The sequence below is a fragment of the Rhipicephalus microplus genome, chromosome 8 (genome assembly GCF_043290135.1).
Source record: "Rhipicephalus microplus isolate Deutch F79 chromosome 8, USDA_Rmic, whole genome shotgun sequence".
NCBI lineage: Eukaryota > Metazoa > Arthropoda > Arachnida > Ixodida > Ixodidae > Rhipicephalus > Rhipicephalus microplus.
The window spans coordinates 84,782,777-84,796,751 of record NC_134707.1 but is presented as its reverse complement, the minus strand read 5'-3'; the positions used below and the strand labels follow the sequence as shown (position 1 = coordinate 84,796,751).

At 48.5% G+C, this 13,975-nt stretch overlaps 1 protein-coding gene across 1 annotated transcript; it reads left to right on the top strand.

Annotated features, from left to right (window-relative positions):
• The first annotated feature begins 236 nt into the window (after nt 1–236).
• On the top strand, nt 237–1,316 carry LOC142768301 (uncharacterized). Its single transcript, XM_075870264.1, has 3 exons — nt 237–410; nt 910–1,053; nt 1,305–1,316. Exons 1-3 carry the CDS (start codon nt 237–239, stop codon nt 1,314–1,316), a joined length of 330 nt encoding a protein of 109 aa, XP_075726379.1.
• Nucleotides 1,317–13,975: the final 12,659 nt, after the last annotated feature.

Here is a 13,975-nt window from a genome sequence, read left to right as displayed (position 1 = left end):
GTGAACAGATCATAGATGCATACGTCAGCTTATACAAATGGCTTTTGCATTGTGAAATGGCGAAAAGGGCGTTGCAATCATTCATGCTTTCTCACATTGGCCAAGTCTTCAAACTTTTTTAATATAGATGCCCCTTCGTGTCAGAAAGCAATATTGCCATTTGCTTGTTACCTAAAGAGGCAATCCTGTTCAGAGTTTGCATGTTATCAAACACTTTTGTTGCAGTTGTGCTGGCCATGTATTGTGATTCGGAGGAGAAATTACTTTTTCTGTGTTGCAGCTACCTGGCTTCAGGGCTGGACATCTGCAACGTGGCCCTCGCCTACCGCGTCGGCATTGAAACTGACCAGAGAAGCATTCACGTGACCTGTAGAGCCATTTGGGCTCGCCTGAAGGACCACTTTATGAAGGTGGGTAACGTCAGAGCCTGTATAAAATTTTCTTTCAGTAAATGGTACACTTCATATCTGCAGTACAAACAATTCCTTCGAAGACTCTGTTTAAATGAAAAAATTTTTATTATTAACAGTGCCTAAGGCAATTGTGATTAGCAAATACAATATATCCCTATGGGCTTTGAAAGCCTGCTGAACTATGTCTATTTGATTACTCTGGTTTTCAAAATGCAGTAATCACACCTTTGTGTTGTCGAAATAAAAAATGGGGTGGTAAAATGCACTGCGTTGACCGTGTACAACTGGGCAACAAAAGTGACACCATGCCTTCAGCATGATTGGAAGCTTACACCTTGTACAAAATTTGGTTCACCATGCCGCGGATCCATGCCCAAAGAGCATGCACAAGAGAAAAGTGAATGTCATTTTTTCACATTCCACCTCACAAAAATATTTAGCTAAAAATAGGTCTGTTTGGCCTACAAGTTTGTTCCTGGTTTCCAATTTATTCCAGGTACCAACCAAGGCTGACTGGGCCAAGATTGCTGGCGACATCACCCGGCGTTGGCAGTTCCCAAACTGTTTGGGGGCTGTTGACGGGAAGCACGTCGCCATCACCTGCCCGCCGAAATCTGGAAGTGCCTTCTTCAATTACAAGGTAAGTCACTCTGGCCATTTATGCACGTATACTGAAATGAACAGCATTAATGCGGGAGGGGTAGTGTGCCCTTGTGTGCTGGAGAATGTGTGGTGGCAACATAGACAGCCAATGTGCACCACCAATTTGTAGCGGTGCGGTGCCAGTAGCGTAACTGTGACAATTAAAAAAGAAATGTTGCTAAGTGCAGTGGTATAAAAAGTTGTCTTAGTTATTTTCATTTCAGTAAGCTTCCAAACTCTGTAATGCAGGAAGTTGCCTAAAATTCTTCACCCCTTTCTTAAATTACCTTCTAATTTGAAATGCTTGGACAACGTCCAGAGCCTTGTCCTGCAATGATATACTTTTTTTCTTATGTACCACTTTTGAATGGTGCACATGGGCTCCAGAGAGCAGGGAAGAGAGGGAGACAGAGAAGGGGACTGAGCTCACAGTTTGCCAAAACGGAGGAATACAGCCCCGTGGTCTAAGTCGTTTTGCCAGAACACTTCATGTATGCAGTATTCTTCCAGTGCTGCGGCAGGTACTTGTGACAGCTTGATTTGATGTTTACTTTGAAATTTAATTTCAACAGAGGTGTTTTTCAGAGCCCTTACGGCTAAATTAAATTATCACTGTGCATGCCAGAAATCTTTCACAATGAGCTGGTACAAATAAATGCGTGGCCAGCATAGGTGATTTTGTAAATTTTGTCATACTTTTTCTTTGTAATCGCTTATTATTGTAGGTCCCACCTACACATACAACTTTACATGTGCTAATGTTTGGTCTGACGCCTACTGCTGCAGGGTATTTTCTCCATTGTGCTGATGGCCGTGGTTGACAGCTCTTCGAAGTTCGTGCTGGTCGATATTGGGGCAGAGGGCCGCCAGAGTGACGGCGGAGTGTTCAAGAACACGAAGTTTGGGAAGGCCCTAACCGAAAGGCAGCTTGACATCCCCTCACTGGGGCAGCTCCCAGGCACCACAAAGGTGGCGCCGTACGCTTTCGTCGGGGATGAAGTGTTCCAGCTGCGGCGCGACATTATGCGCCCTTTCCCTGCTAGACTCCTTGAAGATGAACGAAGAGTGTTCAATTACAGACTAAGCCGAGCACGGTATGATATCAGGCACTTTCTTTGGGTATGCTGAGCCTGCCATACTCAATTTTATACAAACACAGAAAGCACTTGAAATAACGTTTAATGCACACTTCGCAGCAAGACATCGATGAAGAAAAATAAAAACAATGAACACAAAATACATAGCTTAAAAACAGTGGCTCTAATTTCACAATATAGTGCATATAGTCAACCCCGTAGCGCAAGGACAGTGGCTCTAACTTGCGGACAAAGCAGCTGAACGAAAACAGTTCAGAGGAAAAACATCTAAAAACAGAAGGGGCACATAAAAAGCTCACCACACTTAGTACAAACCATCATTATGACAAAACGATCTCGCAAGCACAAGTCAAATTGAGGTGTGCACCGTGCACAATGTTTGTGACCCCATCTCAATAACAAGTGTCCTTTACCCAGCTCAGAAAAATAGGGCATGCGTAGCAGCTTGTGCGACTTGTGATTAACCTTACATTACAAACATAAATGCTGATTTGAATTAGCTGTTCACGTTGCTTCTCTAGAAGGCCGTACAGAAATAAGCGCAAAAGATTTCTTTATGTACAATTAATGAGCATAGGGCTTTTATTCTAAAAAAACGCGAGCTTATGAGCACTGTGCCCATTTTACGTTGCCATTCTTGTAGCTGCAGTTTCAAAAATAGTCCAATGAATCGGCTTTGAAAGGTGGCTGCTTCTAAAACCTGTTTTGTACTATTATTTCTTTTTACCAGGAGGTGTGCTGAAAACGCCTTCGGCATCACAGCGGCCAGGTGGCGCATACTGCTCCGCACCATTCAGCTTCTCCCCAAGAATGTGGATTATGTAGTGAAGGCAGCATGTGTACTGCATAATTTCTTAGCGGTCCTAAATGAGGAATCGGACCAGATCCTCGACCAAGAGGACAGGTTCGGAAATGTGGCTCCAGGACGGTGGAGGCAGGACATCCAGCAGACGTCGGGGCAGGGGCATGTGGACCCCTGCTATCTCCCACTTCAGGGATCCAAGTCACGGAACTTCAGTGCAGATGCTGCGGATGCCAGGACGCTTTTCTCGGCCTACTTTTGCAGCAGCGCTGGAGAGGTACCGTGGCAGTGGCACCAGCCCGGAGTCTCCAAACAAGGGGCCCTGAAGCGCTTGGAAGAGCAGGGGCTGCACCCATGCGCAAGTGGTCTTCCTCTTTTACTTTTCTCATTGATTTCACGAGCGACAATGCAAAATAATGATGGTCGTCCTGGTCCTCTAGACTGTGTGTAAGTTTTCCAAGGTGCTCTACATGTAAACTGTCATTGTCGTCTTTCTTTTGTCTTTTTTTGGGTGGCTGCATGACAGACATGCTGGCAAGGCTGGACCCCTGGCTTTCCAGTGACGTTGCCGCCAACCCAAGCGGTGACGCAGTTCCCAGCGGTGATGGTGCCGACTCACTTGACTGCGTCGCTTCAAGGGATGACATTCCTGGTTCCAGTAGCGACGGACTACACTCAACTGACACCGCCGGCGCTGGATAGAGATCGGCGGGGTCATCAGTCTGATCTAACTCGATGGTGTCAAACTGGCTGGGACACATGTCTCTAAAAAGGGTTTCCGGGGTCTCCTGCCGTGCCACCTGTCGAACATCCTCCTTCCTTTGCCTCCTCTGGAATTCGAAATTTCCAGAAGTCCTGCACAGCAAAAATGAAGGTGTATGTACTAGGGTATAGGTGTGTAAAAAAGTGTCAATGTTTGCCCTGAAAGATGGCAAAATATTCCCACTGTTAATAAATGTATGCTTCTTACAACCATAGTTTGTGTACTAGCACACTCATTGCTGCATTGTGTTATACAGAACGCCTCATGGATCTCGCATGCCATTCTGAGTTCCTTTTTTAACTTGCGGCTGCCGGCAGACCCTTTCAGCAAGTTAGTGTGTTTACACAGGCGATCGGTAATGCAACGTCAAACATGCCAACATTCCAATTGTTTATAAATGCATGCTTGTTACACTACAGCATAGTGTGTGCGAACACTATAATTGTTTTGTTTTTCATTATAAGGGGGAGAGGGAAAGTAGATTTCTTTGTCCAGTTTAGTAGGGCTAGCCTTCCATCCTAGGCATCAGCCAGGTGCCTTTGGGTCCTAGTAGAGTCTTCGGCTAGCTGAATGTCCCAGAGCTGATCTGCCGGATCTGAGCTGAGGAGCAGTCTCCCACTGCTCATCACTAACAATGATGTGGTTCTAAGAGATAGCTCGAAGCAATTCCCATAATGTATGTGCAAGATCTGCCCCCTTTTTGCATCCTCTACAGCTGTCTGAAAGATGTCCAGCATAATGACTGTATGCAACAGGGTTTGGGCACCTTTGGCACCACTTGTACATCTGAGTAGTGTAGAATTTCTATATGCTTCCAAGAACTGCAAGGGAATCACTCCTGCATCTGGACAAAACTGCTTCTCTAATGAGCGGCCCCACAAATCACTGTGAGCAATAAAATGCTCACTTTTGTTGGCTTCAGCGTGACATAATCAAGAAAGTTTTAATTACTGTAGGTTTCCACTTTTACAGCATCCCTAGCTTAAACATCGCATTACACCGCACGTTACAGATGCGGTTTTGGTACTGTTGCAAGCAATTTTTAGCTTTCAATAAGCAAGACTATTGTGGTGCGGGAACGTGGGGCACGGCGCAAAAGTATGCACATTGGGTGTGTACAGGACAGAAATACACATACGCAAGAAGCACTCTTTGTGCGTTCTTACCTTTACTCGTCGCGTTTCGTGTAAACTTTTGTGGCGTATTAGCAACTTTCGCCAGCATTCCCGAAAGCGGCAAGGCTCACAATCACAAGCTACTTTATTCAACGCGAAAAATACGCGAGCTTTTCTCTTTCGCTAGTTCGTAATACCAATAAAAGCGTCAATAAACTTACTCTCGGAAGGTCATGGTGTCGCGCAGGAAGACCAGCTGCTCGTAAAAGGGCCACGAAGCCGGCTGCACTGGACTGTCGGCAGGCGGGTTTCCTTCATCGCCCTCATCTTCGGTGTCGGAGTCGGCGTCTTCCGTACCCATGCCGCTTTTCTTTTTTTTCTGGGCTAGCACGAACAGCCTTCGGAACTTGTCCCGCAAAAACTTCCAGCGCTTTTGCAGCGCAGTGATGCACTCTGCGTAGACGAAATGAAATATCAGCCACTGCTTTCAACACAACCTGTCAAGCCGGCGGAAACGCGCCGTACGTACCTTTGCTGGCCTTCCCCGGATACATTATTTGAACCACTTCTTTCCACAGGGCATCTTTGACTTGCCGATTCTTGTGGTCCTTGTGCGTGGCCAGCCACAAGGACGTCCAGCTGGCCACACAAGAGATTAGTTTTTCATTATCGACGGCCATCGCCGACAACTTGCAGAGGGCGGCCATTGCGGCTGAGAGACAGGAGGAGCCGAAGCCCGCGGCAGCGGCGTTTGATTGGCTGCTGCCGAAGGAGCAACTTCCGGCGCGTGTAAAAATATCTGGCATAGCCAGATCTTTCCGAACGCGCGCGCTTCGCCTGGCGCGCCGTCTCCGGCCGTCATGTGGTAGCGCATAGGCGCATGAGCGCGTGGAATCTCGCGCGCGAACGCGTTCGTGGAGTTGGGGCTTAACGTTCGGGGCACGGTTGACGGGCATGACCATAAAACAGTGTGCTCAGGGGAGCGTTCCTTTTTTTTTGTTTCGAACTCAGCGCACGAGCTTTCAATGCTGAAGCCAGTAGCCGACTGAAGGCTGAGCTTGTGTCCATTCTCACCTTTCACTCAAACAGTGACGTCACCGGCAGCGCCCACCAATAAGCCCCACTCTCGATGTCGGAACAGCAGCTTGTTGGCCAAACGAGTTCTGGCGACGGTAACCACTGGAGAGGCCAGCGCTTCTGTCGCTGTGACGCAGGAAATGACACCACGCGAATTTTTAATGGCGTCGTCAGTGTAGCGCGCTTCCTTTCAACCCCAAAACCGCTGAATTTCTAGCTAGCGAGTTTTTTACCGCTCGATACCGCAGTTCCGGACACAATCGAGTGAGTCTATCATGAATCAGCTCTTCGAAAACGCCACGTCAGCGATACACTTGTTTCCCAAAATTAAAATCGGCGAAATAAATGGGCGATTGCACTCGGTTGTTGAACTGAGTCGGCAGCGACTTTTTTTTTGAGTGCCTGTGCATTCACTAAGAAACTGCATCTGCTATTAGAGCTTAAATGTTTGGTATAGAAAAATTCCATGATTTTTTTTAATATTGCACAGTATCGGGGCGCACCCTTGTCTTGATAAATAAGTGACACAACCACCAGCACTGTGGTGACGTTTGTTTTTATTTCCACACCAATATTATGTAGTTAAACGCTAGAAAGCCACAAAGTGCCATCAGTCAGACTAGTTCGAACCTCAGTACGACGACGTCTCTTCCTCAGTATAGTTACGTCCCAGAGTGGATCATCCTCCGTTCCGTCCAGTCCGTTGCTGATGCAGCATTTGCGTAAGGAATTGCGCAGCATATCTTCCGGGAGAGATTTCCTAGCTGCCGACACCAAGCCAAAAACAGTCGCGAGAAGTGGACGTCATATGCGCCCAGCATCCACTCAGTATAGAGCTCGCGCACGCCATCTATGAAGGCGTTATTGAGCACTACGTCCAAGAGGCTGGAGGATTGATGTTAGTCCCCTAGAGATCATGAATGGCCCTTCTGGCCATCGGAAAGAGGTCCGTTTAAATCGGTCGTGAGGTAGCCTCTAAATAAGTTGAGCACCAACAAGCTCGGTAACCCCGGCTGCTGCGGCTGCATTTCCGATGGAGGCGGAAATGTCGTAGGCCCGTGTGCTCAGATTTGGGTGCACGTTAAAGAACCCCAGGTGGTCAAAATTTCCGGAGTCCTCCACTTCGGCGTCTCTCATAATCATTTGGTGGTTTTGGGACGTTAAACCCCACAAATCAATCAATCAATCAATCAATCAACATGCTCGGTTGCTGAAAGAGCACACTGGGCGACCGACTCGACACAAGCCGGATCCACTCAAGCATGAGGAACTATTTCAAGAATACTTTTTTGTTTGCTGTCACGATAACATCTCGGGGAAAAACTTCTTTTGGTTAACCGTTTCTTCTGAAAATGATATAAGGGGGCAGCTTTCTTTAATCGGCTGTGCACGTGAGCATCAATGTAAATTGTGAATTCCCGTTGTCCAGAGTTTCACTTGATAGAATGTCTCAGTGGTCGAAGGCATATCGAACCAGATTGGAGTTCCGTCAGCGTTGCCCATGTAGCAACGCTGTCGACGATGCCCGATGATGAAGCGCTGATACTCGACCAACTTGTTATCGAAATCTTCGGGCAGTTTTCGGCACACGCAAGTACGCCCCTCAGCGCAAAGTCCTGCCACTTCGTAAATTGGCACACACACACACACACACTATGGCGAGCCCTTGAATTGCAGTCTGGTGAACGCGGAGCCGCGCGCCATCTTCAGAGCTTTCACGAGGATGCACTCCGCTTTTACGGGTGGCAACCTCGCACGCAGCTCCCGGACGAATTCGGTGAGTAGCATTTCAAGTTCGGGGTGCACTGCAGTCTGTCCAGGAAACGACGCTTTTTTGTTGTTGTTGTAAGATTTGATGCGCTGGTTTTCGTTCCTCCAGTATCAGACACTTTTCTCCGATACACCGAATTCCCGCACCGTAACCTGGCAGCTACCATGCGCTTCGGCATACTCGACAACTTTTTTCCTAAAGTCTATCGTAAACTGCCGTCAACTACCCCTCATTCCTGAAGGATATAGTAAACAAACAGCAGACTGATAAGGATAGCTGAAGCAAACGGGCGTTGCTAATACACTGTAGGCCTTGCCCAGCCGCCAACGGCACCACTGCTGATGTTCACGATGACAATGAAGTCTTTTGACTTCAGCTGCCCATTCGTGCGAGAAACCACTTTTTTTTCTGCCCATGACCGGTATATAAGAAGAAGGATGACGTTTCAACGTGTTTTTTTTGAAATCGCAGTTCTACCGATGTTCTTTTTTTATAGGTAAATGAGAAACGCCAAGAACACAAGAGCATCGAGCTTCATGCCAGGAAAGAAATCGCGTTAGTATAACTAATAAAGTGTCTTAGAGCACCAAAGCAGCTAATATCTGAACCACACAATGCGCATTGCGTGACCAGTGGGTCATCGATTTATCCACCTCATTATAATCTCCTCAGGCATAGTTTTTCCTCGCTGTTAGCCACAGCACATAAATTGGACAAGATTCCTTGCAAGTATAGTGGGTACCATGCTTCTCTGAAGAATGCCGTACAGTGAATGACTCCCTACCACACAAAAATTGTGATCTATTGCGCTATAGTTGGTACCCTGCTAGTGTGTTTGTAGCAATTACCGAAAGAGTGTATAACAAAAGATCTGAAAGGTTGCTCTTCAAACTTTTGCTGCGACTGTGCTGCGTGTGCCGCGTAGGCCTGGCGACTTCTTCTCACGTATTTGCGTTTGGCTTAGAGATAAAAAAACGAAAGCCTAAGGGGAATATCTGACCATACCATTTCTTGCATGTGTACGAAACAAAAAAAATGGCAGCATATTCACGTAGTGAATGATGAATAGTGGGGCGAAGCACCCGTCCGTGCATTCGTTCTTGCTTCCATCCATCCATGCGTGCGTCTGTGTGGCTGCCCGTGCGTCACTCCGCCCGTCCGTGCGTGCGTCTGTTCGTGCATCCGCATGTTCATCCGTGCGTCCGTCCCTGCTTTCGTCCATGCATCCGCTCCTGCGTCCGTCCATGCGTCCATCCGTCCGTTCAGTCATCCGTGCGTCCGTCCAAGCATCTGTTCGTCCAAGCATCTGTTCGGTGTCCGTTCGTCCACCTATTCAACACTCCAAGTACCACCATCTCACAACTTTTCATTATATAATCCTCATATAGAAGCACCGCCATCCAGCGGACATTCCAAGGACTGAACGAGAGGAGCACACGCACACTTTCTTACGGCTTGCGCTCCGTGTCTACTTCCCACCTTTAACCACATCTACTTCATGGTATTTACTAGTTCACTGTATTCATGGCACTGCGACCCAACGCTCGCTAAACCTTTCTAAAACCTAGGAGATTACGCCCAGCGAGTATAACGTAGCAACCCTTTCTTGTCTTCTGTGCGTTGTTGAACAATAAAAAAATCACAACGTGCGCGTTACCTAAAAGCCGAATTTTCCTGTCTCTCATTCCCCCTTAGCAGCCCTTGGCATGCACATTGAGCACTATCTTTTATTGTTCAACAACGCACAGAAGAAATCTCTCAACGGCACCACCTTGGAGGTCAAAATGTGATACTCTTTACACACTACTACTACGGCCACGAGGGACGAACGGGTGCCGCTATAACAATTTTCGCCCCTAAAAATTCAGAGTTTAAAACACCTTATAAATCTGACGCTAGTCACAGGTGACGCTGCACGTGCAGGGTCACCAGACAACAGCACGTGCAGTGTGCGTGAACGTGCTGACACAGCGCCGGCAGAAGGCGGAAGCGGGGCACTGAGCAACCGGTTTTTGCTAGACAGGCCGTGAAACCCGCGTGTTGCAGCGCCCCCAGGCCAAGTTTAGGAGACTTATACTCGACTCGCAAACTGGCTCAGAACGTAGCCGTCCAGTCTTCACTGCCACCAGGAAGCGTCATCACAGGACACTATTAGGACATCACATAGTGATTTAGTAAGGAGCCGTCGTAGTAGACGAGTACAGCCACAAACTATATCGGCTTTTCGTAATTGAAGGTTACCCATTTCCTTGGCCCCGAAAGATTGCGAGTTTACCGAAATGGTTGTGCGCGAAACGTACCAAACGTTTGTCGTGACGTTTACCCTGCTTGGTTAGTTTGCTGTACCTGTCTTCGTATCTGTTTTCATTTCGATTTTGATCCTTCAGACACGATACGAAAGCACAACCTACGTATGATCACTTTACAAAGACTGAGCCACACAAGCTATAGCAATCTGATCTGTTATCGAAATTCACTGACATTTCTCGTTTGCCGAGTTTCACTGTCGGCTCTATATTGTGGGGTCTCGTTCGATGAGGAGCACCACGCTCCTGGAGTGAACGGCTACAGTAGACGCGGTTGGAAGGAACCAAACACACATTTACTGAACGTCTTTTAGAACGACGATAGCGCCAGCCGAATTATTATAACTGTGGTGAAGCCTTCGAACAGTGGGTCGTCCTCTCCAGCGCCTTCTAGTGGGTTGCCCCTTTTAGCAAGAAGAAGAGCAGCTCGTGCAGAGAGTCGGTACCCGCATTGACTGTCACTGTCAAGCATCGTCGACAACCGTCCGCCAATAAACGTCTCAACAATTTGGTGGAGAGTGCTGTGCCCTTCTAACACCTTCGGTTAGCATTTGATGCCCCTGGAGCTACGATCCCGCACCGTGCCTTCTACCATGCACCAAGACGCCGCACAGCAGACGCTTCCTCCTGCGCCGACGCCATGTTCCGGTGTTCCCCGCATCCGGGACCCTCCTGTCTTCACCGGCGCGGATGGCACCGACGTCGAGGACTGGCTTGCTATGTACGAACGCGTCAGCGTCCCCAATCATTGGGACGAGGCAGGTAAACTCGGCAACCTGGTTTTCTACCTCGCGGGTGTGGCCGGCATGTGGTACAACAACCACGCATCCGATTTCCCCACTTGGTCCGCTTTTAAAACCGCCGTCGTCGACGTGTTCGGCCGTCCTGCCGTTCGTAAGCTCCAAGCCGAACAGCGGTTACGTGAACGAGCACAGCAGACCGGTGAGTCCTTCACAAGCTACATAGAGGACATCCTTGACTTGTGCAAGAAAGTGGACGCGAGCATGTCAGAGGCCGACAGAATTACCCATGTTCTAAAAGGCATCGCCGACGATGCCTTCACCATGCTCCTGGCCAAGAACCCTCGCACTGTGGCAGAGATCATTACACTTTGCCAAAGGTACGAGGAGCTGCGACGGCAGCGCTCGATGACCCGTCGACCACCCTCACGTGACGCTGATCTCTCGGCCTTGTCAACACTTCCGGACCACACCGCCTTACTTGCTGAAATCAAGTCATTCGTGCGTGAAGAAGTTGCCCGCCAGGTCTCTTTACTGGCCTTTGCTTCCCCGCAACGTGCTGAACAGTCGTCAAGCACACTTCTGCCTCCCCTCCGCCGAGCCATTCAGCAGGAAATCGCGGAGGTCGTTCCAGAATATCACCAGCCGCCTCCAGTATCTACACCACTCAGTTACGCCCAAGTTGTCGCCAGGCCACCCCCACCGATTCCTGTGACTGGCCCTCTTGGTTACACCGAAACCATCGCCAGACCCCAGGCCTTCGGAGAAACTGTGCCGCCTACATATACCGACGTCATCCACGTGCCCCGTGTGCCGCCCACTATGCAGTTATATCAGCAGCCGGCTCGCCCATCGCGTTCTTCGACATGGATGGGACCCGCGAACCGATGGCGCACTGCGGACAATCGCCCCATCTGCTTTGCTTGTGGTTGCGTCGGGCACGTAGCACGCTACTGCAATCGTGTGCAGCGACCGCAAGTCGCCTCCAATTTTCCCAGCCAATCGAGCCGCTTCTATGACCAACCGCCACCTACGTCACCGTCGTCCCGCCCCGCTCCATCTACCCGCCGCTCACATTCTCCGCGACGTCGCTCACTGTCGCCGATGCGGCCACGTCCACTAGAGGGTGACCAGGAAAACTAGTCGTCGCAGTCCACGAGGCAAGGGCTGCGACGCTGTCGAACTGCGGAAGCCCTCAGGAAAGACCATCGAACGTGATAGACGTGCTTGTGGATGGTCAAGGTGGACGATTGGGCGAGTTGGTGATTCATGATCAACGTATGTAACTGCGCGGTAGTAAACACGGACGACAAGAAGATACAAGGACAAGCGCAGACTATCAACTGAAGGTTTATTTTTCACAAACCACATATATATGACTGAAACAGAAACAGAAAACACGAAAATCTACAAAAACTGATGACTTAGCACTTAACAATCGACAAAACGTGAACGTTTGACAAAAGCAGATTCAAGGACCATGTGCGCCACTTGCCAGATACCGTAGCTCTTTATCTAAAAGAGCTAACGACGGTTTGCTGACGCAGTGTTCTGGTTCCCGTGCCATTTTTTCCGCTTCGACGATCATACGGGTATGATCGTCTTTGTGCCTGAACATTACGACCGTGCTTTCGAACTGCGCAAGGCAGCCACACCTACTGATGTGCTGAGCTAAAAAACCCTCATTGCCAGTGCGCACATTGCGTGCGTGCTCGCGCAGGCGCTCATTTAGGCATCTCCCAGTCTGCCCGATGTAACACGCACCACAAGATAGCGGAATTCTATAAACTACATTCATGTCACATCTGACAAACTGAGTTTTATGCCTGACAGTGCAAGCTTGTTTGGGCCTATTGTTTACACATGTCATTTTGGCTAGCTGAGAGAGCTTGTAAGGTGCCGAAAAAACGACCTTTACGCCCATGCGCTGACCGAGCTTTTTTATCTTGTGAGATAGCTGGTGCTTGTAAGGGATTACCGCGACTTTGTCACGTTTGCTTTTGTCTCTGTCATTAGTGCTCTCTCTGCTTCTGGGCTTTTTCTTCTTTTTTATTGTTTCTGCCACAGAAATGAGAAGCGAATCCGGGTAGCCAGCTTCTTTCAGACGCTCAACTTGATTTTGGAAGCTTGTTTCCATCATATGGAAACATGATCTGTCCAGGGCATTAGTGAAGCAGGTGTTCACTATGCCTCTCTTAACCAATTTGCTATGCGCTGATTTGAAAGGCAAAAGCGGTTTCATAGCGCGAGGCTCATACATCCAGCATGCGTGATTCACGCTGAACAAAAGTCTCATGTCTAGGAAGCGAATCGAGTTGTTCACTGGGAGTTCATGGGTCAGTACGAGTGGACTCAAACAGTCACTAGGAACTTGAAAGAGCGGCTGAGTTGCCAGGAAGTTGTGAGAATTTTCAGGTTCGTCGACGACTACCTGGTGGTTTTTAAGTGTGAATCTGCTAGAGTAATGGGGTTGGCATCTGATGTAATTGAAGTTTTTAGTGACTGCTTGAGTCCACTCGTACTGACCCATGAACTCCCAGTGAACAACTCGATTCGCTTCCTAGACATGAGACTTTTGTTCAGCGTGAATCACGCATGCTGGATGTATGAGCCTCGCGCTATGAAACCGCTTTTGCCTTTCAAATCAGCGCATAGCAAATTGGTTAAGAGAGGCATAGTGAACACCTGCTTCACTAATGCCCTGGACAGATCATGTTTCCATATGATGGAAACAAGCTTCCAAAATCAAGTTGAGCGTCTGAAAGAAGCTGGCTACCCGGATTCGCTTCTCATTTCTGTGGCAGAAACAATAAAAAAGAAGAAAAAGCCCAGAAGCAGAGAGAGCACTAATGACAGAGACAAAAGCAAACGTGACAAAGTCGCGGTAATCCCTTACAAGCACCAGCTATCTCACAAGATAAAAAAGCTCGGTCAGCGCATGGGCGTAAAGGTCGTTTTTTCGGCACCTTACAAGCTCTCTCAGCTAGCCAAAATGACATGTGTAAACAATAGGCCCAAACAAGCTTGCACTGTCAGGCATAAAACTCAGTTTGTCAGATGTGACATGAATGTAGTTTATAGAATTCCGCTATCTTGTGGTGCGTGTTACATCGGGCAGACTGGGAGATGCCTAAATGAGCGCCTGCGCGAGCACGCACGCAATGTGCGCACTGGCAATGAGGGTTTTTTAGCTCAGCACATCAGTAGGTGTGGCTGCCTTGCGCAGTTCGAAAGCACGGTCGTAATGTT